This window comes from Trichomonascus vanleenenianus, assembly GCF_965637985.1.
Source record: "Trichomonascus vanleenenianus strain CLIB 3782 genome assembly, contig: TRVA0_012S, whole genome shotgun sequence".
Taxonomy (NCBI): Eukaryota; Fungi; Ascomycota; class Dipodascomycetes; order Dipodascales; family Trichomonascaceae; genus Blastobotrys; species Blastobotrys vanleenenianus.
Window position 1 is genome coordinate 52,108 of NW_027481875.1, and position 24,055 is coordinate 76,162.

The following is a 24,055-nucleotide window of genomic DNA, read 5'->3' on the forward strand; positions in this document are numbered from 1 at the left end:
CTGAATTCAAAGTATCTTCTCCCGCTTTCAACTTCTAGCCAATTCTAGCCAGTTCAAGCCAGTTCTATCCAATTCTATTTACCAACGTTTCAAGTTCGTTCAACGGTCCCCCCTTGGTGGTTGGTAGTTGGGACCAAATGTCGGGGTCCATTTCATGCCAAATCACCATCATTTGAAACCCATCAATTCAAATCAATTAACCCCGACCCAGCGACCCGGAAGCTCATCTGACAGCCTCAATTTATCGGGAACCAAGTACTAATCAGTTTAACAAGTACTAATCGAAGTAAGAATGTCGCTGGAGAGGAGACTACGCAAGGTCTTTCAGACGCCACGCAAGGGCGAGACGTTTGAGTTGCGGACGGGGCTCGTCTCGCAGTACGCCCACGAGCGAAAAGACGCCATCCAGCGGACCATTGCCGCCATGACGCTTGGAAAAGACGTTTCCGCGTTGTTCCCGGATATCCTCAAGAACATGTCGACCCACGACCTGGACCAGAAGAAGCTCGTTTATCTTTATCTCATGAACTACGCAAAATCACACCCGGAACTCTGCATTCTCGCCGTCAACACGTTCGTCCAGGACACTGAGGATCCGAACCCACTAGTCCGGGCACTGGCAATCAGGACCATGGGATGCATCCGCGTCGATAAGATGGTGGATTACATGAACATTCCGCTGCGGCGGACCCTCAAGGACGACAACCCCTACGTACGAAAGACGGCGGCTATTTGCGTGGCCAAGCTGTTTGACCTTAACCCGGAGATGTGCCTTGAGGAAGGGTTTCTGAGTGATTTGCAGGGCCTTGTCGACGACGCGAACCCCATGGTTGTCGCCAATGCCGTCTCGGCGCTGGCAGAGATCCAGGAGTCGGCTCCCGACACCAAGTGCTTCCAGATCAACACGCTGACCCTCAACAAGCTGCTGGTGGCGCTTAATGAGTGCACCGAATGGGGCCGCATTGCAATTCTCACGGCACTTTCCGAATTTGAGACGTCGGATGTTAAGGAGGCCGAGCACATATGCGAACGAGTCGTGCCCCAGTTCCAGCACGTGAACCCGAGTGTCGTCCTGGCAGCGGTCCAGGCGGTGCTCAAGCACATTGGCATCCAGCCCCAGGAGGCCCAGGCTACTCTGCTGCGCAAGATGAGCTCGCCGCTGGTGACGCTTGTTTCGTGTGACCCGGAGGTCCAGTACGTAGCATTGCGCAACATCCGCATCATCCTCCAGAAGTACCCGCAAATCCTCAGCCGCGAGATGCGAGTCTTCTTCTGCAAGTACAACGACCCGCCATACCTCAAGTTTGAGAAGCTGGAGATTATGGTTAACCTAGCGAGCGACAAGAACGTTGACGAGCTGGTTGCTGAGCTCAAGGAGTACTCGATGGAGGTAGATATGGACTTCTCAAGGCGCGCTATCCGGGCTATTGGCCAATGCGCCATTGAGATCGAGGCGGCCGCTGAGAAGTGCGCTCTGGTGCTGCTTGATCTGCTCGAGGTAAACAAGGTCAATTACGTGATCCAGGAGGTCGTTATTACCATGAAGGATATCCTACGACGATACAAGCAGTTTGACCGGTTCATTCCATACCTGCTTCAAAATGTGGACGAGATTGATGAGCCCGAGGCGCGAGCCGCTCTGGTGTGGCTCCTGGGCGAGTATGCCGAAAAGATTGACTCCGCGGCGGAACTGCTTAATGGCTATGTAGCGACCTTCCTCGAGGAGGCCACGCCGGTCCAATTGCAGCTGCTGACCGCTTGCGTTAAGCTCTATATCAAGAACCCCGATGCTGGCCAGCTGCTCATCCAGCCGGTGCTCCAGACAGCTACCACAAAATCTGACAACGCTGATATCCGAGATAGAGCCTACATCTACTGGCGGCTGCTTTCTTCAGACACGGCTATTGCAAAGGAGGTGGCACTGGCCGAGAAGCCGCCCATCCAAAGCACCATTGAAAAGATGTCGCCGGTGCTCCTTAACGAGCTTATTGGCGAGCTATCGAGTCTGGCATCGGTCTACCACAAGCCGGCTGCTAGCTTCATGGGCACGGGCCGGTTCGGTGCTGATGCCGTTCAGAAGCGGGCCATTGAAGAGCAGCAGCAACTGGCCAAGGAGGATGCAATTGCTGCCGCTGCCACCTCTGGCACTGTTGTCAATGGCGAGAACCTGTTGGATCTCGACTTTGATGTCCCAGCTTCTACCCCGGCTTCTCCACCCGCTTCGTCGCTAACTGATCTGGGTGATATTTTTGCCTCGTCGCCTTCTCCTCCTCCCACTACTACTACTACCTCGAGCAAGGCGACTCAGGATATTCTGTCAATGTTTGACAGCCCACCAACCGCCCCGCCAACATCCGCCCCACAAACAAATAACTTGGACTTAGGTTTTGATGGGCTGAGTTTAGGTGGACAACAACAGCCGCAACAGCAGCAGCAGCAGAAAAACAACTCCGCAAGCGACGACCTCATTGGCTTGTTTTAAGTAATTTGATACACTTTTATGATTCCATATTCCGCTTCCATCGTGGCTACGTAACTGGGGGCCAGCCCTTAGACCCCCGAGACACCGCTTCGCGGAGGGCTTGTTCTAAGCTGTTGTAATTGATATACTGCGTATGATTCGATATACTCTTCTATACGTCTTTCCTCCGTAGCTCCGTGTGTAGTAGTTAGAATATGGCCCGCCCGAGGGGGAGGGTTACTGCCAAAGGTAGACTTTTCCACTGGCGCTTCCACCCACAAGCCATGGCTCGGTAGGATGCATTACAGCAACAGCTGGAACCGCCGTCATCCGTTCGTCACCAAGATGCGCCAATTGACGGCCATTGGCGGCATAAATATCCAAATATCTGTTCATATTGGCAATGACAAACTTATGCAGACCATCGGCCGGAGACTCTTGCCAGCGCGCCTTCAGAATAGAGACCCACCGGCCAGTCTGACAATTGTGTTTGAGCGTAACTTTAGGCGCGAATGGGCCCTCGTTAGCCTCAAAAGTAGTGTCTTTCTTCCAGGATTTAGCGGCCTCTGACATATCGAACACGTGAATCTTATCATCGTAGCCATTAACGACAATCTGCCCCGACCGATTCCAGTCCACACACGATATACTCAAACGTGACTGGAACTCTCCATAGAGATGTGGAATCGTTTCGCCATGCGTACTCTTAGTGTATCGGACGTCCCACACCTTGAAGGTTCGATCGAGGGATGCAGTGGCAATCTGATGCGACGACAGTGGGTTTACTGCGAACCCACCAATTTTCTTCTCGTGGCACCGGAAAAGTTTCTTGACGTTTGGCTTTTCGCGCAGATCGTGAATGCCAAACTCGCCCTGAAGTGTGGTCAAGTAGATGGTGTCTCGCTCCGGAATGGCGAAATCTGATATGCCCACGGGGTCTCGCGGATCTGAGTCGTATACAAACGCCTCGCTAGACGCATCAATTGCCGTTAGGTCGAGACTTCGAATCGACCCATCGTAAGAACCGGTGAACATCTTCTGCGGATTGAATGGGTCGTATATAATCCGCGAGATAGACCGGGAGTGGATCTTGAAGGACGAAACCTCGGGGTCCTCCTCCTCTTCTTCATCCTCGGCAGGGAACTCCGCCGGACGAGATTGGTCAGGATCCCATAGCCCCAATTCACCCATTTTGTCGCCCGCAAACACAAGCCGCTTCTCCTTACTGGGGTGAATTGCCATGGAGTAAATTCGTTCAGTGGTCAACTTGGGCGGGTCAAACTTATCCAGCAAACTTAAATTCGACAACTTCTCTCTCGCTTCTTTGATAATTGGATCTGATTCCTTCTTGGATGCCAGATCAAAGTAGTCCCCCTGAGAGATCTTTACAGAGTTCACGGCGCTAATGTCGCTCAGCACTCTCAGAGCACCCTTCCAGTCGCCTCTCTGCATAATCTCTTCAAGCTTCCGCTCGCCCTCTACTCTATCCTTTTCTCGCTGCTCCTTCTCCTGCTTAATTGCCTGTTCTTGGACATACTGGTCCTGTTCGATCTCGAAATCGGCCTTCTTGCCTTCCAGGCGGCGAGACCGGCGTCGGATGACTGGCTCCTCAGGCTCCCTCTTTACTCTCGGCTCGCTCCTTCTCTTCTTGGCGGGCTTCTTTGCCGGAGGAGCCTTACGCTTGACCTCTGAGGAGATTGAATTGCTCAGGTTCTCCAGCTCCAGCTGCTTCAGCAGCTCCTGGTTCCGCCGGATATTCTCCAGCCTCTGCTGCTCTAAGCTGCTAGGCATAATATGTCTTGATCCTCTGGCGTATATTTCGAATATATTTGTTTACTCCCTGGGGTATTTCAAGGATTAGTACCGCTATCTCTCTAACGTTTGGGGTAAATATGTCCATCAATTAACGCGTCGGCCCAAAATTTAATTTTTCGCGTCGCATCTCACGATATCGTGCCACTGTACTTCACCATGTCGAATATCCTAAACGTCATCAACCCGCCAGAAGCAAAGCCTCAGACTGGGGAGGGGGCATCCTCGGGTCAGGACAAGGGTTCTGGCAAGCCAGAGAAGCAGTGCACGCCGTGCCTTCTCACCTCTGCAGCGGTGATGATTCTCGGCGGTTCCTACATGGCGTCAGGTGCAGTGTTCTCCTCTTCAGCGTCAAACCCGCTGCCAAAGGCTGCGACGCCTGCGTGGAGAAACACTGTTCGAGTCGGCGGTGTAGCCGTCGCTTTCTTTGGCATTCTGCGAGGCATGGAGGCCATCAAGAACGACACCGAATCCTTCAACTAACCCAACTTCCAACCATTTATCACTGATTTTGTAAATATTATTTATACTAGACTTTCAATTGAAGTATATAACATCTACACGCAATTCCTGGGGCCCTGCCCCAGACCCCGTAGTTGGGGGCCCTGCCGCCAAACCCCCGTAATAACTAAACACATACTGGCTGTATGCTGCGAGCAAAGTAATTCAGCTCAATGATATAAGACCAGTGTCTGCACTACCACCTGGAACAAGGTCACGAATCAACGAATTAGGCAAACCATTAGATAAAAATAATACAGTGTAGGTAAAAATTGGAAAGAAAACATGTTGTTACAGTGTTGGCAACTCTGTTGCTGGAAGTTGGTACCTAATTTGAGAATGCCGTCCCTGGAAATTTGTAACACTGTTAGGAGCTCCGTAACTGAAAGCTTGTATCGCGGTTGGGAGCTCTGTAACTAGAAAGCTGGGACGGAGTAGTGTAACAAAACAGTCAATCCCAGTTGAGCATGACAAGAATTAGTCCCCAGCAGAGCATGACAAGAACTAGTCCAATGAAGTATCTCCGCGAAGCGGAGCCACGGGGGTTTGGGGGCTGGCCCCTAAGTCAACTGAAGCTATGATTATTCATGGGGGCAGGGATGAGTTTTGGAATGGCACAGGAAGGAGTATGCGGATAGGATCTAATAGTTATATCTTTACACTCTGTGCCCAGCTCTCTATGTCGACGGTGGAGCGTTTACTGTTTTTGTAGAAAGGCTCCTGGAGGAGCATGCCAGGGGTGGGACGGGCGGCTTCTTTGTAGAGGCACTTGTCGACGAAGAGCCTAAACTCAGGGGAGAAGTTACCGTCCTGGGGGAGGCTCGGGGGTGCCTCGTTGACGATGCGCTGGAGCAGCTCGAATATGCCGTTGATGGACGGAGCCGGGAACTTGCCAATGGCGAGCTCGACGAGGGTGATGCCGAGGGACCACACGTCACTCTTGACCGTGTAGGGCGCCCCCTGGATGCGCTCGGGCGACATGTAGGACGAAGTACCAACGAAAGTGTCGGCAATGGAGTTAATGAGCTCGCCCGACACGCCAAAGTCGCACAGCTTGATCTGGCCGCGCGAGTTGACCAGGATGTTCGACGGCTTCACGTCTCTGTGGATGATGCGGTGCTCGTCGTACAGATAAGTGAGCCCCTCCAGCACGTCCCCCGTGATCTTGGCAATTATAGGCTCGCAGATGGGCCCGTGCTTCTTGAGGACCCGGTCCAACGACCCGCAGTCCATGTACTCCATGCACATGATAACGTCCGACTCGTGAGTGAACGCCCCGTAATACTCCACGATATGCTTCGAGTGGCAGTCGTGCATGATATGGAGCTCCCGAACGATCTGGCGCCGGATGGCCTCCTTGGCCTCGATGTGGATGACCTTGCGCGCCATTACCGTCTGCGTCGGCGTGTGCATCACCTTGGTCACCATGCCGCCGTTCCCGCTCCCCAGTTCGCTGATCTTCTCAAAGTCCTCCATCCGCAGGTCCAGCTTGAACTCAACCCCGAGCTCCAGGGACGCCAACTGGGTCACGACGTTGCTCTCGCTCCGTTCCTGTGCCGGGGCCTCCGCCACTGCCTCCTGGTTCAGCGTCAGCTTCTTGAAGTTCTTCCGCTTAAGCGTCTTGATCTCCTTTATCTGATGCCCCGCGGCCTCGCCGCCGCCTCGTATCGCGTTCGGTCCCATGCTCTCTCTCTCTCTCTCTCAACCGTCGCTTCTTCCGCTCCTGTGGGACACGCCGGGCCTTCCACCTTCACCTTCCCCTGTCTCTACTTGACAAACTTAACCCAGTAACTTAACCCGCTTAACTTGACTATGATGTTAACTTGACTGGCAATCACCTACCGCCGCCATAGCTTGCCTGGCGGCGACAGCGTACACTGGGGGGACCAGTCCCCCCAGACCCCCCTGTGGCTCCGCTACGCGGAGGAATCGCTGATCTCAGCATTTTCGTGTATTGGCCCGGTTCGAAGCCCCTCCGCGCAGCGGAGCCCCGGGGGGTCTGGGGGGGGGGGGGGGGCTGGGCCCCCAGGAAAACCTCAAGCGGCGCGTCAGCTGGCCCAATTGCGGTCCAATTGAACCCATTTATAGGGATAGAACGGAGTATGACCCTCTGAGGGTGTCGTCGAGGGGACAGATGGTAGGTGACAGCCGGGTAAGTTTTCAGCGGGGGCGCGGTCCCACTGCGACACCTTCAAATTCTTCTCCTTCACTTTTTGGAAAAAAACCACACCACACGATACGATTCACGACGGAATTAGGCTTTTGCAAAGAGAGAGAGAAGACAAGAGAAAAGGTCGAATTATAGCGGCATATTTGGTGTAGATTTTTCGAAGAATTTGATGGAAAACAATTAGCGATTTTCACCACACGACACAGCGAAAGATCTTGATTACGACACAGCAAAGATCTGTTGAATTTACGAAACAGGGAAGATCCATTGAACTTGAGGATTTTCCATTTATTTGTTTGTTTGGATTGGTTTGTTTAAAGGTTATTAAATTGCAATGGCACACATAGACGGAGAGTCCGGCGCGGATTGGAAGTCCAAGCTGAATATCCCGGCCAAGGACTCGCGGCCCCAGACGGAGGACGTGACGGCCACCAAGGGCAACGGGTTTGAAGACTTTTACCTCAAGAGAGAGCTGCTGATGGGCATTTTTGAGGCGGGCTTTGAGAAGCCGTCGCCGATCCAGGAGGAGGCCATCCCCATTGCGCTCGCCGGGCGGGACATCCTGGCGCGAGCCAAGAACGGCACCGGTAAGACGGCGGCGTTTGTCATTCCGGCGCTGCAGCAGGTGAAGCCAAAGTCTACCAAGGTGCAGGCGCTCATTCTGGTCCCTACGCGAGAGCTGGCGCTGCAGACTTCGCAGGTATGCCGCACCCTGGGCAAGCATCTGGGCGTCAACGTGATGGTCACTACCGGTGGCACGACGCTCAAGGACGACATTATCCGTCTCAGCGAGACGGTCCACGTGTTGGTGGGTACTCCGGGCCGAGTATTGGACCTGGCGGGCAAGAACGTTGTCGATTTCAGCGAGTGTCCCATGTTTGTTATGGACGAGGCAGACAAGCTGCTTTCGCCCGAGTTCACGCCCATCATTGAGCAGCTGTTGGCACATTTCCCACAGGATAGGCAGATTCTGCTTTTCAGTGCGACCTTCCCGCTCGTCGTCAAGAGCTTCATGGACAAGCACCTCAACCGGCCGTATGAGATCAACCTTATGGATGAGCTTACGCTGCGCGGCATTACCCAGTACTACGCGTTCGTCGAGGAGAAGCAGAAGCTGCACTGCCTCAACACGCTCTTCTCGCGGCTGTCCATCAACCAGTCGATCATCTTCTGCAACTCGACGAACCGTGTTGAGCTGCTTGCGCGCAAGATCACCGAGCTCGGGTACTCGTGCTACTACTCCCACGCCAAGATGCTCCAGTCCCACCGTAACAAGGTGTTCCACGAGTTTAGAAACGGCAACTGCCGTAACCTTGTATGCTCCGACCTGCTGACGCGAGGTATCGACATCCAGGCCGTCAACGTGGTCATCAACTTTGACTTCCCCAAGAATGCCGAGACTTACCTCCACCGAATTGGTCGATCGGGCCGATTCGGCCACCTGGGTCTCGCCATCAACCTCATCAACTGGAATGACCGGTTCAACCTGTACAAGATCGAGCAGGAGCTCGGCACCGAGATCAAGCCCATCCCGCAGCAGATCGACAAGCGTCTCTACGTTGCCGACTCGGAAAACATTCCCCGGCCCTTCCCCATCACGGAGATGCCTCACACTACTCAGCGTGTACACCGATACAACCGCCAGAACCAGAACCAGCACCAGCACAATCAGCAGCAACAGCAACAGCAACAGCACCACCAGCAACAGCATTTCCAGCAGCAGCATCCGAGCCAGGTCCAGATGCAGATGCCAATGCCTCCAATGGGCATGCCTGGTTACCCACCGCAGCAGCAGTACGGCATGCCTCCGCCAGGCGGTATGCCGCCACAGGGCTACTACCAGCAGCCCCAGCAGCCGTCGCGGCAGTAATTTATTGGGCTCATGTTTTGTTACGAAGTTTTATGGTCTCTGCTACGATGTTTTTGTTTGAGTTTTCCGTTTGTTTTGATTTCTGTTTGTTCTTGTTGTTCTGCTTTTGTTTGATCAGGGCCTCGAATCTCAGCGCCTTCTATATTTATTCACCCATGTTGGTGAGGTTTTTTTTCAAGTTGTTTTTCAACGCCTTCTGGCGTTTTTCAACTTACCATCTGCCTTTTTTTTGCCTCGTCAATATACATCTTTATATCTTATTCCTCTGCAAATACTTCCAAGCCCGGGTAGCTCCACTTCGCGGATCAATGGATCCTTCCCTAGCTCAATTGACTTGGGGGCCAGCCCCCAAACCCCCGTGGCTCCGCTTCGCGGAGTTCTTCAAGTAACTAACGGCTTTGGCTGTTGCAAGCCGTGACAAAAGAAGCATTAAATTGTTGAATTGGCTTGGAACTTTCCGTCTGGAGATGTAAGCCTTAAGCCACACATATTACATCTAAAGAATTCATTTCACAGTACGACAAATAAGATCTATCTGTTGATATAGACCTTCCTATATTCGACTGAATGTGTTTTACAGATTACCGTGGTAGCCCTGATCATTGACTATTAATATGGTATGTGCGGTGGTACATGGTATTCCAGTATTACCAGTATTACCAGTTGGTATAAATATTGGATATAGGTATATGCTGGATATCAAATGCACCAGGTTCTGGCATCGAAGCAATACCAGATAGGCAGTACTGTTTTCCGGTGTATTGTGGTATTCATACTTGACCCTGTTAGATGCAGTCCCAACTGATGCCACTGGATACATCAATTGAAATGTATACAACAACATAACGAAGTACTTGTAACATAAAACTGTTCATGTATTATGAATTCGTCCCTGGCCCACGGCGAAGCAGTGCCCCAGGAGGAGGTATGGGGGGACTGCCCCCCTCATTAATACGAGTAACAGAATATACTCTAGGTCCAGCTATCTCTCCGCGAAGCGGAGCTACGGGGGTTTGGGGGCTGGCCCCCAAGTCAATTGAGGCAGAGGAGGGCAGTTACTGTATCTGAGCTCTCGTGCGGCTTTCCAAAAGAAATTAAGAATAGCACTCCACAACGGCTCTGTTGCAACAGATGAGAGCACAGACTCCACGCTGAAAAAAACTTAAACCTCTCAAGCCAAACTCAATTCTTTCGTGCAACCAATTGAGAGCTAATGAAGTATTGTACTACGAGAGGAAGTGATGCGGGTGGGGTGAGCCGCACAGGAGCGATGCAGAACGGACATCCGTCGGCCATTGTGAGCCCTGGTGGGGCTGAAGATCAGCCGTGCATGACTGAAAAATTTGAGCAAAGGGCCGTTTTGCAGGGATTTTCTGATTCATCTTCTTTTATTTTAGGCCCCAAGAAGGAGAGCATACATGATGAAGATTCTTTTGATTGGCAACGGCGGCAGAGAGCATGCTCTTGCTTGGAAGCTGGCCCAGAGCCCTCGGGTCGCCAAAATCTACGTTGCGCCAGGTAACGGCGGAACTGCCGACGGCTTGTCCAAGACAGAGAACATCGGCATTGGCTCTAGTGAGGCTGACTTCCCCAAGCTTGTCGATTTCGCAGTCAAGCACGGAGTCGGTCTTGTCGTTCCGGGTCCTGAGCAGCCGCTTGTCGAGGGCGTAGAGGCTCGTTTCCGACGAGTCGGAATCCCCGTCTTCGGGCCCTCGCCCAAGGCCGCAAAGATGGAGGGCTCCAAGACGTTTTCCAAGGACTTCATGGCGCGACATGGTATCCCCACCGCTGCGTTTGGCAACTTCACCGACTTCGAAGAGGCGCGGCGATACCTCGAGTCCGTCGACCATAACGTCGTCATCAAGGCGTCCGGTCTCGCCGCCGGTAAGGGTGTGCTCATCCCAGAGACCAAGGAAGAGGCGATTTTGGGTCTGAAGCAGATCATGGTCGACCGCGCCTTTGGCGTTGCTGGTGACGAAGTCGTAATTGAGGAGCGTCTCGAGGGTGACGAACTGTCGATCCTCACCTTCTCCGATGGTTACACGGCTCTGGACCTCCCTCCAGCGCAGGATCACAAGCGAGCAGGTGACGGTGACACGGGTCTTAACACTGGTGGTATGGGTGCCTACGCTCCGGCCCCAATTGCTACTCCAGCGCTTCTCGAGGAGATTCGGGAGACCATCACCAAGCCAACGATCGCCGGTATGCGACAGGACGGGTATCCATTCGTTGGTGTCCTCTTCACCGGCATCATGCTCACCAGGACGGGCCCCAAGGTGCTGGAGTACAATGTGCGGTTCGGTGACCCGGAGACCCAGACCGTATTGCCACTGCTCGAGTCCGATCTCGCTGAGATCATGCTGGCGTGCGCTGAGCACCGACTCGACTCGGTCCAGTTCAAGATCAAGCCAGCCTACGCTGCTACGGTGGTGATGTCTGCGGGCGGGTACCCGGGTCCTTACGGCAAGGGCGATGAGATCACCATTGGCGACGTTAACCGCGAGACGACCCAGATCTTCCACGCCGGTACTGCCATTAAGGACGGAAAGCTGGTGACTGCTGGTGGGCGGGTCATTGCGTCGTCTGCTGTGGCTTCGTCGCTGCGAGAGGCCGTCGACCGGGCCTACGCGGGTGCAAAGGCCGTCTCCTTCGCGGGTAAGTACAACCGAACCGACATTGGCCACCGTGCGTTCCGAAAGGAGACCGAGCATGTGGGCGGAATCACCTACGAGCAGGCTGGTGTGTCCGTAGACAAGGGTAACCAGTTTGTTGAGCAGATCAAGGCTTCGGTGCGGTCGACTCGACGGTCCGGCGCCGACGCTGAAATTGGCGGCTTTGGCGGCGTCTTCGACATCAAGGCTGCTGGTTACACCGATCCACTGCTGGTGGGCGCTACCGACGGTGTTGGCACCAAGCTTAAGATCGCCCAGAGCATGAACATCCACAACACGGTCGGCATTGACCTTGTGGGTATGAATGTTAACGATCTTATTGTCCAGGGTGCCGAGCCGCTCATCTTCCTCGATTACTATGCTTCCGGTAAGCTCGATATTGAGTCCGCTGCTGCGTTTGTCGACGGTGTTGCCAAGGGTTGCCGGCTCGCTGGTTGCGCTCTGGTAGGTGGTGAGACTGCGGAGATGCCAGGCCTGTATTCTGGCAAGGATTACGATGTTAATGGTACGTGCATTGGTGCTGTTGAGCGAGGCGAACTGCTGCCCAGGAAGCTCTCTGCTGGTGACGTTGTCATTGGTCTTGGTTCTGACGGTATCCACTCCAACGGCTTCTCGCTGGTGCGAAAGATTGTCGAGGCCGCTGGTATCACCTACTTCGACCAGGCTCCGTGGGAGCCTACTCACACTGTCGGTAGTTCGCTGCTGACACCTACACGCATTTACGTCAAGGCTCTGCTGCCGCTGATCCGGGACAACCTCATTCTTGCCCTGGCGCACATCACCGGTGGTGGTTTGGTTGAGAACGTTCCCCGAGTTCTGCCCGATGATCTTGATGCTGAGATTGATGTCAAGACCTGGGATCTGCCGCCAGTGTTTAAGTACCTTGCTCAAGCGGGCCGAGTCCCGGTTGACGACATCTCCAAGACCCTCAACATGGGTATCGGCATGGTTGGTGTTGTGTCTGCTGATAAGGCGGACGAGGTCATTGAGAGGCTCAAGCAGACTGGCGAGCGGGTGTTCAAGATTGGCCAGCTGGTCGCAGGCTCCAAGGTGTGCCGGCTCAAGAATACCGAAAACTGGTATTAACCACCCAAATCTTTTGTTATATGTATATTCTAGATGTATTTATATTAATTCAAGTTTAGTTGTTTTAATTGGTATCGAAGGCCCCAGGCCTGAACTACCAGTATTAATCGATGTTGGCTACCGGTTCTTATTATATATGCCTTATCAAGATCTGTTATGAACATACGCTAATATCATTGAAACTGTAATATTTTGAGATTTATTCATGTTAATTGAACCGTAACTACCATGGTAAGGTACACTTTTATCCAGGTAAGTCGGCTAATAGGTTCTTATCAAGTGGTATTTTAAGTTCCAATACCCTCACACTCAGGAAGTATGAGTAATACGGTACTTGCTCCACTTCAATATAACACCTGACTCAGCAACCTGTGTTCTGTTTTGTCCATTTTAACAATTGTTAACAGTTACGTGTACTTTGGTGGCCTCCACTTTGTTCGAATAATCGACAAACCAGTTGGCTCTCCATATTAAACATCATATCCGCCAACATCTACGTGTAGGGTTCAGACTGGAAGTTTTTGAGCCCGTTAACCTAAGTATCGGTAAGCACGGCACGGCTTATACAGGTGGGTGAAACGCGTAATTAAACCGCGCGCGGCTGAAAAGGTCAGCGAAAATTCGCGTAAATTGGTGAGGCGTAAACGTTGGAGTATACGCGTCCACCCCCTTTTATTTCAATTGTTTAGGCTGATTCGAATGGCGATATGCCAGTTGAACGTGCTACTAACATGCTGCCTAGTGGCCTTGCCACACCTAGTATTCGACCTCTGCCTGGCAATTCAGCAGCAGCTGAAGTTGAGCCGTCTACGACCACTCCTCGCATTCGTACCCGCACTCCAAGTAAAGTAATTACGCCCGAACTGCAGGTAAAAATAGGCCCAGGACGTCCTCCGAAGTCGAGTATGCCCGTATCTTTGCAGGAACAGCAGCCTGTTGTAAAAAGGGGTCCAGGAAGGCCGCGAAAAAAATTGACTACACCCATGCCACCGCCACAGCAGCCTGCTGTCAAAAGAGGTCCAGGACGTCCATGAAAAGCCGTTATAGCGATGCCGCAACAGGAGCAGCCTGCGATCAAAAGAGGTCCAGGACGGCCACGAAAATCGGTGACAGCCGCGCCACAGTAGGAGCAGCAGGATCAACAGGAGCAGCAGGAGCAGCAGGAGCAGCAGGAGCAGCAGGAGCAGCAGGAGCAGCAGGAGCAGCAGGAGCAGCAGGAGCAGCAGGAGCAGCAGGAGCAGAAGGAACAGCCAGATGTCGAAAGAGGTCCAGGACGGCCACGGAGATCTGCTGCTGCCTATGCTACTACTATCGATGCCGGAATTGGATCCAGTTATGGTAATGGTAATGGGCCAAAACGGCCGCTTCAAGACCCTGCTACGTCCGAGAATCCACAGTCACAGCTCAAACGGCGCCAAATTGACGAGACTTCCGGTACAAGCGTCGCTCATTTCGCTGAGGAAGAACATCAACAAGAGGAAAACATGCAGGAGTCCAACACTGCTGCTAATAATTACACTGAGGGCGGTGCAGAAGAGCTTAACCTCGATATGGATACCAATGATGAGTTCTATGCACTGAACCGAGGCAAAAGAGTAGAGTTCTTGCTACCCGAACTACGCCAATCGCTTGATAAGCTCGAAAAGGCAATATATACCTTTTCAGTGCAGCAGATCAAGCAACAGAACGAGATTAGTGCGGAACTCGTCAAACTACAGCGGGAGGCGATTGAAACTGTTGCACGCGTGAAAAATTATGGTGAACAATTGACAGATTGGACTCAAACGCTGAGAATATTACAAAACGGTATATTGCAGGGGCTCTATGCTACCGGTAGTCAGGCATCTGGTGGTTTCCAGTATCAGCAGCAGCAGCAGCAGGAGCAGCAGCAACAGGCGATTCAGAATCCCCAACTACCGAATATAAATCAGATGACGTTGCAGAGCATGAATCAGATGATGACGCGAATGGAGCAACAGCTAAGTGTCTTCCGTACACAACAGTTCTTATCGCAATTGCAACAACAACCACAGCCAGTTCCACCACCACCATCGTCATCATCACAATTGTTGTGACCGCCAGGTCAGTTGGCCGGGACCCAAGTCAACCTGAGCGGACGTAATGGAAGCGCTGCAGGTGTATTCAAAATGGACAGACGAATCAAAACAGATCCCACACAGGCATACAACGAGTGGCATCGTGGGATCGATGGAAAGCCGTCAGTCGTTCAAATGGAAAGGAAGCATGGATCGGCATGGCGGAAGAATTCTGCTGACGCAACTTGGTACAAGAAGCGCAGTATATTCATCGAGGAGATCGATTGGGTTGTTTCAAAGAAGGATGTTGCTGTTGAATTTGCTCTCAAGTCTGCTGAGAAGATTATACCACTGATTGGAAATAGAGCTACATTGAACGGACTACCATCCAGTATTCGAAATTATAAAAAGCATACGAATGGAGGACACTTTTTTGAGGTTATTCCAAAGGCGTATAAGGACGATAGTAGGTCCATTGAGTCCCTTTGCAGCGAGTACATAAAAGTTGCTGCCACTCCTCCTTACCGAAAAATGACTTAACTGCTGTATTTTAGATTGTATCCAATAGATTGCCGCTAACCTGATCAATGGATGAACTCATCAGTATCCCTCTACGGAGACATTACAACACCACAATTCGCTACCAGTCCCGTTCTCGGAATACACAAATCTTCCGCTCAGATTGGCGTTACCTAGAAAAGCCTGTACTCAATCCAACGCTCCCCATCCCACCTGGTTTATTCTCCTATCCTGAAAGAATCGTCTCTTCAAAAGAAAACACACACAAGTCAACACTTTTTCTTTTGAGAATTAAGAACCTGTAGTAATTCCCTTTTCAGGCGGCATATCATTTTGTCATTCCCCTCTCACATCTCAAAGTCTCAAAGCCAATCCCTTTCTTTTTTAACGTCGGCTCAATTGTACGAACCTACTGCCGGGCACAGCCTTTTGATCCACCAATAAATCATATCAAGATACAAAGATATATTGTCAATTGCACATTTAGAAAGATCTGGTGTTATGAAAAGGTAGTGGACAGGAGCAAGTGTACCCGTAGACTCTTTAAGAAAGAATGCAAGGCAAAATGACAAATCGCACCGGAAATACTTCCAAATATACAGGCGCATGCAGAGCCCCCTGTAGTTAGCTCCTGCTTCATTCAATTTAATTTATTACTTATCTTTTCTTGCACATGGGATGGGATTTTACTCACGTCAAAATATCACATCATCACCGTCTTTACTGTGTGATCCTTGTTGCTCTTCCGGTATTACCACTTTACCGCATTTATTTTCAATATGCAAAGTGATTGATACACTCTGCAAAAAAAAAGAACAGATGAAACGTATCAAGGGGCTTCAATTGCAAAGTGCATCATACGATATAGGTAAGTTCTGCAGCTTTCTCTCGGGCCGGAACATGAGCTAAACCTTCCCCACAGCCGGAATGTGACGAGTCTGCTCACGTCACTGCCACAGACAAGTATAAAAAGAGCAGCAATCCCCTCTGGTGTCCCTTTTTTTTTCTTCGTGGCCCATCCGGGCCACCAATTTCCACAAGGCTCGAAAATGTTAGTTCTGTTGGCCCAAATTTAACCAGTAGACGTGACCATAATTCTGCACCACACGAAATCCTGGAGTTTAGCACCGGCCGCTTCGTTTTAATAACTATAGGGCGACATCCCTGTTTATTTCGCTGATATAGCACAATTCGAAAGGCTGTATTTTTCACGAGGATGTCAGTCCACAATTCAGCATCATACGAAATCCTGGAGTTTAGCACCGGCCGATTCGTTCTTCGTTCTGCATTGTTAGATAGAGAAATGGAATAATATAAAGCAGTTGAGAGCTTTAACTTGTCCTGCAACATACCGTAAACTTTTCAGCAACTGTTTAAGTAGCCATTACTGATGTTCTAGTGGCGCTATATAGATTACTGGAGGAGGTATATGAGATGCGCGAGTGAAGTTTACTGAAGCTGCTAGGTATTTACACAAAAGGAGTTTCTTTAAGACCGTGGGCAACAATTCTGTTTGTGCCTTCGTAAATAGTAAAGAATATGCCACCGCTGAGAGAGGTTCGCACAAGACGCGGCAGCGTACCGGTCCAAAGTGTTCGCGGTCCTTCTTCAATGAAAATCCTGTAGGTGCACATGAGACTTGAGCCATACAATGATCGCGCGTTGATGCTCTGCATTCGTGTCTTAATCACGTCAATTGGCTGCGTTGCAATGACCTGGAAAGCCCCCGCTGCAACACCAAGCGACACTGACAAAGCAGAAGAGATGGGTTCATGCGGGTTTGGAGAAATCGCTTGTTTCATAAAGTTGTAAGTCGTGAATCGAACAAACGAATTGGCAATTTGCCGCGTCATCGTTGGCATAAATCCCTGCACAAAGGCCCGAAGCCCCCTGTGGGCGTACATATCCCTGACGTTGGCAGTAAGTCCCGTAATGCTGGGGTCAATTGGGTGCAAATGGGGGCCACTGGGCCGAGCCGCAGGCCTGACCCTTGACTTTGACGGCGGCTTATTCGGGGATACAGGCTTGGTGCCCAAATGTTGGGCGTGGGGGGCATGAGCGGTGGCCATGGATCGCTCAATCATGGTGGTCTTGATGCTCTCAAACGGAACTACGACCAGGCTTTCGCAGAATGCAGTAAACATGCCGGCCACAACTATCTGAGCCGCAGCGACCGCCGTTTCGTCATCTTCGCCTGGGATAGTTCTGAACCCATCGGTCATGAATTTCGTTGCCTTGTTGTATATCGAGTACCGGATCATTGATTTGGCGACACCCCCAGCTATCAGTGCGCTGCATCCTTTATAGTATACCGGACCCGGCGTGGGCAAATTGAATGGCTCTTTTGTCAGGTTCCTGTACAATTGGTGCCTGGTTTTGGCGTACTCTAATGGGTCTCTCAGTCGTCAGCCTTGCTTAGGTAGCTGGTTCAATCACTTACAAGTAGTAGCGACCTCGATTGCCGAGGCAGTCATGCCCGCAATGGTCGAACTCAGCAGAGTCTCCTCGGCTTTCTACATCCAGTTAGTAGTGGCCTTTCAGCTATTTTCCTTTCACGTACTATTGGCCCTTCGGTCATTTTTTTCACTGTAGTGTGAGAGTTGGGAAACAAACCTCCGGGAAAATCGAAATCACCAGCTTTTGGGCGCGTTTTCCGGCGACACTATATCAATTTCTAAGCCGTTTATACGGACACCACCAACTTCTTTTAATCCGGTTTTTTTTTTACTGAGACTCGTGATATACAGCATTTGATTACCCATTAATTATTCTGGACATTTCATAAGTGAGCTGCATATAGCTGTGGGTCGAGGATTACAATCATGTATTGAAATATGCAAAATAATAATATCGATAGTCGTAAGTCTAAATGTTTTGTGGCTTGATGAAAAATTGCCCCTGGGCAGAGTAGCCTAGCCACGAAGACGACTCCTTTGCAAGCATCAGGGCCAACTCTGCTATGCGCACGGGACGGATGATCTTGTTATAGCCTTCATCGTAAGAGTAGCCCGGGTACGGATTATCATTAAACATGAGCTCCAGCTCCGACAGCATGCTCTTGCGGAACAGTTTATGGCGGAGCCAGGAAAAGCCAATTATAGCCACTTCCTCTGGCAGCGGGCGCTCCTTGACAGAGGGGACATGCACCTGAGTGCGCATTACAGTCTCATCTGTGGCGGCAAGCTGCTGGGACACAACTTCTCCCAGTAAATCATATTGCACAGAGTCACTGCGGTACTTGAAATCGTTTTCCATGTTAGCCTGGCGCTGGCCCGGAACAATCTGCTTGCGGAAGTACTGCTTCTTCCACCGATCAATCATCTCCGGCAACGCCTGCGGCGTACACCGCGGAACCTCTCGTGATATGGTCGTGAGCGCGTCTCTGGCGCATTGGGTTAGTGCTTCGGCATACAGCGCTGCCGGGAAGAGCTCGTCATACACCACTTCTCCCACTATACCGGCATCGTCGAGAGCGAACAGGAAATGGGTCCACACCAGCAAGTGGGCGTAGCCGTGCGCTGTACCCAAGTTCTTGCAAAATGACTCGAGCACGGTGAAGCTAATTTGCCGTGCCGGAAGGCTCGGGCGGGTCAGCACCTCGGGGGCTTCTTCTCCCTCGTCCGCTTCGAGCTCCATAGTCTCTGCCGATTCTGCGCCCGCATCGGCCGGTTTCTTTACCGGCTTGTAAAACGGCTGGGCAAGCACGTTGCGGGGCCCCCACTGGTCCACATTGGCGAACCCCAGCAGGGCTGTAATGTTGATTCCGGCGTACATAGCGCTCTTAGTCGCAATGTCAGGGAAAGACTGGATTCCGAGATTGATGATCTTGATCGCAGTAGCATCAAGGCCCGTATAACGCCGCTCAAACTGCGCATTTTTGCCGCCCTCGTCCTCGAATATGCTCGAGTGCACCTTGACAAACGTATACAATGATTCGTCGTACAGTTTCATGTACTGCATCGCGCTGTTCTCGTTGGACCGGAACAGCGCCAGAATCGTCTCCCGTGACGGCGCAAACGGCATATACGCGCTCATACTCTTACAGAAGTAAAACAGCGAGTCAATCTTGTGTACGCAAACAACGGCACAGTGGTGGTACAGTCGACCGGTGCCCGGGGTAGCTGAGATGGCTCGCGAGTACCAGTCTTGCGCATTGCGGCGCCAGTCCACCGTGTCGTCCGGGTCGAGGATCATGGCGAATCGCGAAATGTCGCCCAGCGCCTCAAGCCACGTAAATCGCGACTCATAAGGCTGTTCAGTCAACATTGTCAGCAGCGGGAAGCAGCACAGCGCAAACCGCTTGATGAGCGGCTTGGAGTGGGGCAGGAAGCCTCTCAGCAGCTCAAACAGCTTGAATACGCCCTTATTCCAGATCCTCAGCACAATGCGGTACTTCTTGACCAAAGCGCGGACTACAGAGTTGCCCAGTGGGTGGTGCGCCAGCACCATGAAGTCGTAGTAGCGCTCCATGAGCATGGCGTGGCTGCGGTAGAGCGCCGTCCACTGGTCCTCGTCAAACGTCGATTGCGACGCGAGCTCATTATGCCCCTTCATGCAAAGCGCCTCGAGCCTTGTAATATCGTAGTAGACCCCCTGGATCTCGGCGACAAGGCCCTCAATGTCCTGGATCGCGGCGAACCCGCCGCCGGCCACGTACGGTGGAGTCGTCTCCTCGCCGCCCGCCCGACGCTGGATCAGTCCTCCTGAGCGCGGCGACTGGCCCGCTGGGTGCGGGCGCTTGCGTCGCTCCTCACGCTCGAGCGATCGCGCGTTGAACAGCTCTCCCGGCGCGCTCGACGCCTCGGGGCCTCTGTCAAAGTCGGGATCATTCGCGGCCTCCCGCGGTCGGTGCTTCCGTGGTGTGGTCGTCGATGGTGTAACGTGGTTTAGTTCCTCCATATGATCTTCATCTGCAGCCTCTGTCCTCTCGCTTCCATCTGCTGTCGACCAATGGGGTGTATGCTTTCCGGGCTTCTTTTTTTTGTTCTGTTGGTTGGTCGATTCCGCAGGTCGCTTTGCACTTTGTCTACGTTTTCGCAGGGGGGTCCCGCCGGCCGCCCCAATTGTGTTGTGTGTCGTCCCACTCCCGACGCCTCGTTGGGAGGTTGCCCGCGTGCGCTCGCGCAGTGACAAAAATACCCGTTGCTGTTGAGTTGAGTTGCATTGCTCAGCAAGCCAATCGTCACGAAAGCTGGCTGGTATGTGCAAGCTGTCGTAGTTTAATAGTTTAGAATGGTGTTTATGAGGATTATTAGGGCCTATTTGTGTTGGTTTGTTTGTAATTTAGGCAATTGATTCGTCCAAGGATTGGTGTGTTTGTTAAAGCTCATTTATTACGCTTGTAGATACCGTATTCACAGCTGCTGATTCACGTAATTGTAGTTCCAACGTGTCAGTTGCAATATAAAATTTGTAGTTATTATCAATCGATGAAACAATTTGAAACGGTCTCCTCTGTTGGAGATTAATAAAGATGGTAATTGAGACAAGTTAGCGGTATTGTTTACAGGTATCGGTAGGAGGCAGGGACTAGTGGTGTACTCTTAGGAGGTCGAAACAATCATATGTCGTAACTGATCAGAGATTTTCCAATATGAATGGTAACCTCACTATCGCTATTATGCCAATCATTTGGTTGGTGATCTGGATCCGGAGTATATAAAAGGTAACGGTAGCTGCAATTGTCCAATTAAAGTAAAAGTGCGGATATTTTCTCACGATAGCTAGGGAACTCCGTATTGCAAATTAACCTAAGCACAATAGTTCATTATATCTTCAGCTTACAGCGCCAATTCTATCCGATATATTACTACTACCATCCGTCACCGCAGACGATTCGCAATTACCATCCCTCGCTCCAGACAACTGGAACTAGTAGTGGCCATATAACAATACCCTATGGTGATGATAAGAATGAAGAAATATCCAAACTAATGACCCGATTCACCCTCATGAATAGGAACACATCGCTTCTAATCTATACAATAAATAAATCCACTCTCCATGGCTATTCAAGCGGTTTTAAAGAGTGATGCCGGTTTCAGGATTGAGCTCCTCGATGCACTCAATAACCACATTCAGGCTGTCAAAGAATCCGTTTACACCCACTCGGAGAGACCGATCGCTGGCCGCTTCAAATTCAACATGAAGCACATTCTTGGCAAGAGTCAGAGTCTTTCTGAACTGATCCGGCCTCAGCTCTGGGTCCGGCGACAGACTCTTTATCGCCACGTACGCCTGGCGTTCGCTAATAAAAGGAACATCCACAGAGCTAATCATATTAGTTTCTTTCGTTAAGTTTCGCAACCCCAAAACTTACAGCTTGTACTCCAGCATGTTGTGTCGTTGATAATGTTTCGCTATGCATCACCATTTTTTTCGCCTAAGCGACACTCCCACCGACTACCACCGGTACGCCTACGTATTCAGTAACTATGTTTAGTGGTTATTCAGCTATAGGTGAATGCTGTCCTAAAGCTATTAAAGTGAAAACGTATTCTTGCTGATACATATCGTGTCCAAATATAAAATATCTATAAGGAGAATGTGCAATGGCTTGTTGTGACGCTGACGCCGCATGCGGCTACGTGCGGCTCAAACTCAACCGATATATAGAGTTTTCGCCCGGTAACTTATATATATACAGGAATATAAACACAGCGCAAAACACAAGATAGCAATATTCATTCTGATAACTATCGCTATGGCTAACATTGAGAACAAATCTAGTAATTCTTTTGCGGCTAGCCTGATCCATGACAGCGCGTCACAGAGCTATAAGATTTCTAAAACTAACGCAAAGAAAAGACATCGAGACTCGGGACTAATAATTCCAATACAGCTGAAAGAAAACGAAGTAGTTATACCACAATTCACAAGCCAGGGCGTAAGTGAAGCCGATTTTCGAAAGCCAAGAACTAATCCATCCGTCAAGATCACCTATCTAAAGGAGAACAGAGGAGAGAATTGCACCACCGCCACAAGTGAAGATCTCAGCTCGAAAAAGCGAAAGTTCGATGAACTCGTAAGCAGCCTAAGTCGGAGCCCTATTGATACGCCAAAGCGTCGAAAGACCAATACCAAGCAATAGAGAGTGTAAACTATATACAAAAATAATTCGTTCGTGCCAAAGCCAAATGGCCGTTTAACTATGCATGAATGCAGCGTTCTGGTAGAATGACAGTAGTGGGTTCTCGCCAGTCCGCGTGCTTGTCTCGTCTAGCTCAGCCCACGTTTCCATAAACTCACGATGCGTAGAAGTCTTGACTACCTTGCCAGTAACCTTCTGATACAGCTGCGACGCAAGATCAAAGTCAGTAGGGAATAGGATATCAAAGAAGCCCTGGAGGACCATGTATGTGGACACCGGGATCATTTCCTTATTCAGGACCGTCTGAACAACTGGCGAGTTGTATCCGGCGATGGTCGAGTCGAGGTGTGTGAAATCTGAGGTCAGGATACTGTGCTCAGGGAACTTATCTTTGAGCACATGCAGAAATTCGAGGTACCTCGTCGGGATATATTCTGGGTCAGAGAAGTTACCTCTAAACGGCCACACTAGGTTCTTGAGCCGCCTGAGATAGGTCGGCTGGGCTAGTGGATGGAACCCAAGCTCCCAGCTAGGGGTATAATCTGGTATCTCGTTACGCAACTTGAGGAACTCTTGAGCCCACGGATCGAGATCGGGAGAATACAATTCGCTGAGATCACCATTCCTGTCAGCCACAACGTACCCCTGGTATGGCTTGTAGGTGAAGTTGTCGTAGCGCAGCACGTCGTGCGCAAAGTTATCAAACACCTCTAAGCCAATAAAGAAACAAGGCTCGGGGACCTCCTTCGTCCAGTCGAAAATACTCTTATTAATGATTTCGACCTTATCGCCGTGGCCCTGGTTAGAAGCCTGTTTCTGCAAATTGGACGCCTGCTTCGAGGCAAGGCTTCCGGAGATTTCAATGATATTGTACTTCGTTCGGCTGTACACGTCCGGCTGTGTATCTCTGAGATAGTCTAGAATATTCAGCATGAGAGTACCGTTACCAGCACCCATTTCGTAGATTATGAGATCAGCATACGGATAAAGCGAGAGCTTGTAGTTAACCAGCAAGTATCGCGCCAGAGCCTGCCCATAATACGGTTTAAACAGCTCGGTTGGGGTGTGCCACAGCTGCCGGCTGGCAAGAGGGCGGTGGAGATTGCTGTTCCCGTCGGAGCTGGCCTCAATTTCTTCCTGGCCGTATTGTTGGTATTCAGCGGTCCATTTATACATAAATTCGTCCTGGTTTGCAATGTCGTTATACGAGAATGGCTTGGATGGTGAAAAAATCTCCACTTCTTTTGAGAAATAGCCATAGTTTGGGTTATAGAGCGAGTCGTCCATGAAATCTCTTGCCAACATCCGGACATGCTTTGGCCGATCTTTATTCCGGGCCAATCGCTTGCTGGTCACTAGCGGAATGTTTTCAAACACTTCCTGGTTCTGTTCGCTTGAATGCGAGTAAGTATGGGGCCGGACACTGTAGTCATGCTGAAAGCTCTTGAGCTGCTGCCTGGCTTCTTCCTTCTGCTGCATTCGTTTCCTGGTCGCATTCTTCAGCTTCTCCCACGTGCTCTGACGACGCACAAACGACCGTCTATCCACGACGCTCCTCCACATTTCGTTTGATTTGAAGAGGAGTTCACCACACAGCTTCACTGTATTTTTTTCGCCCGTACGGCTGTGCATCCACACATATTATCGTACTCCGTGAACAGGTACATGGGCATCAGATGTATCTATATTCAACATTCAATAACCACGGTATTAAAAAAACAATAGGAATAAAATAATTAAATAGACTTGTGGACATTGAGATCGTTGTCGCCACAAAACCGTCATACCACCCTTTGAAAAAACAAAACCATACATACTATATTAGGAGGTGCAGGTAG

General features: G+C 50.9%; 10 protein-coding genes across 10 annotated transcripts; 4 read left to right on the forward strand and 6 right to left on the reverse strand.

Annotated features, from left to right (window-relative positions):
- Positions 1-292: 292 nt before the first annotated feature.
- Positions 293-2,482, forward strand: APL2 (Apl2p; the record flags this gene model as incomplete). Its single annotated transcript, XM_076683959.1, has 1 exon — positions 293-2,482. One exon carries the CDS (start codon positions 293-295, stop codon positions 2,480-2,482), a length of 2,190 nt encoding a protein of 729 aa, XP_076541713.1.
- Positions 2,483-2,698: 216 nt separating this feature from the next.
- Positions 2,699-4,252, reverse strand: CMR1 (Cmr1p; the record flags this gene model as incomplete). The annotated part of the gene is made up of 1 exon (XM_076683960.1): positions 2,699-4,252. The coding sequence occupies one exon, from the start codon at positions 4,250-4,252 to the stop codon at positions 2,699-2,701; it is 1,554 nt and encodes a 517-aa protein (XP_076541714.1).
- Positions 4,253-4,432: 180 nt separating this feature from the next.
- On the forward strand, positions 4,433-4,756 carry DMO2 (Dmo2p; the record flags this gene model as incomplete). The annotated part of the gene is made up of 1 exon (XM_076683961.1): positions 4,433-4,756. One exon carries the CDS (start codon positions 4,433-4,435, stop codon positions 4,754-4,756), a length of 324 nt encoding a protein of 107 aa, XP_076541715.1.
- A 666-nt stretch (positions 4,757-5,422) lies between these two features.
- On the reverse strand, positions 5,423-6,457 carry STE7 (mitogen-activated protein kinase kinase STE7; the record flags this gene model as incomplete). Its single annotated transcript, XM_076683962.1, has 1 exon — positions 5,423-6,457. One exon carries the CDS (start codon positions 6,455-6,457, stop codon positions 5,423-5,425), a length of 1,035 nt encoding a protein of 344 aa, XP_076541716.1.
- Positions 6,458-7,278: 821 nt separating this feature from the next.
- DHH1 (DExD/H-box ATP-dependent RNA helicase DHH1) lies at positions 7,279-8,814 on the forward strand (the record flags this gene model as incomplete). Its single annotated transcript, XM_076683963.1, has 1 exon — positions 7,279-8,814. The coding sequence occupies one exon, from the start codon at positions 7,279-7,281 to the stop codon at positions 8,812-8,814; it is 1,536 nt and encodes a 511-aa protein (XP_076541717.1).
- A 1,421-nt stretch (positions 8,815-10,235) lies between these two features.
- On the forward strand, positions 10,236-12,572 carry ADE57 (bifunctional aminoimidazole ribotide synthase/glycinamide ribotide synthase; the record flags this gene model as incomplete). The annotated part of the gene is made up of 1 exon (XM_076683964.1): positions 10,236-12,572. The coding sequence occupies one exon, from the start codon at positions 10,236-10,238 to the stop codon at positions 12,570-12,572; it is 2,337 nt and encodes a 778-aa protein (XP_076541718.1).
- A 4,024-nt stretch (positions 12,573-16,596) lies between these two features.
- Positions 16,597-17,705, reverse strand: CTP1 (tricarboxylate transport protein; the record flags this gene model as incomplete). The annotated part of the gene is made up of 3 exons (XM_076683965.1): positions 16,597-17,522; positions 17,568-17,640; positions 17,688-17,705. The coding sequence occupies 3 exons, from the start codon at positions 17,703-17,705 to the stop codon at positions 16,597-16,599; spliced, it is 1,017 nt and encodes a 338-aa protein (XP_076541719.1).
- Positions 17,706-17,992: 287 nt separating this feature from the next.
- Positions 17,993-20,026, reverse strand: TRVA0_012S00782 (uncharacterized protein; the record flags this gene model as incomplete). Its single annotated transcript, XM_076683966.1, has 1 exon — positions 17,993-20,026. The coding sequence occupies one exon, from the start codon at positions 20,024-20,026 to the stop codon at positions 17,993-17,995; it is 2,034 nt and encodes a 677-aa protein (XP_076541720.1).
- A 1,122-nt stretch (positions 20,027-21,148) lies between these two features.
- PCC1 (chromatin DNA-binding EKC/KEOPS complex subunit PCC1) lies at positions 21,149-21,463 on the reverse strand (the record flags this gene model as incomplete). Its single annotated transcript, XM_076683967.1, has 2 exons — positions 21,149-21,398; positions 21,447-21,463. 2 exons carry the CDS (start codon positions 21,461-21,463, stop codon positions 21,149-21,151), a joined length of 267 nt encoding a protein of 88 aa, XP_076541721.1.
- An 808-nt stretch (positions 21,464-22,271) lies between these two features.
- Positions 22,272-23,780, reverse strand: TRVA0_012S00826 (type II protein arginine methyltransferase; the record flags this gene model as incomplete). The annotated part of the gene is made up of 1 exon (XM_076683968.1): positions 22,272-23,780. One exon carries the CDS (start codon positions 23,778-23,780, stop codon positions 22,272-22,274), a length of 1,509 nt encoding a protein of 502 aa, XP_076541722.1.
- Between the last annotated feature and the right edge of the window lie 275 nt (positions 23,781-24,055).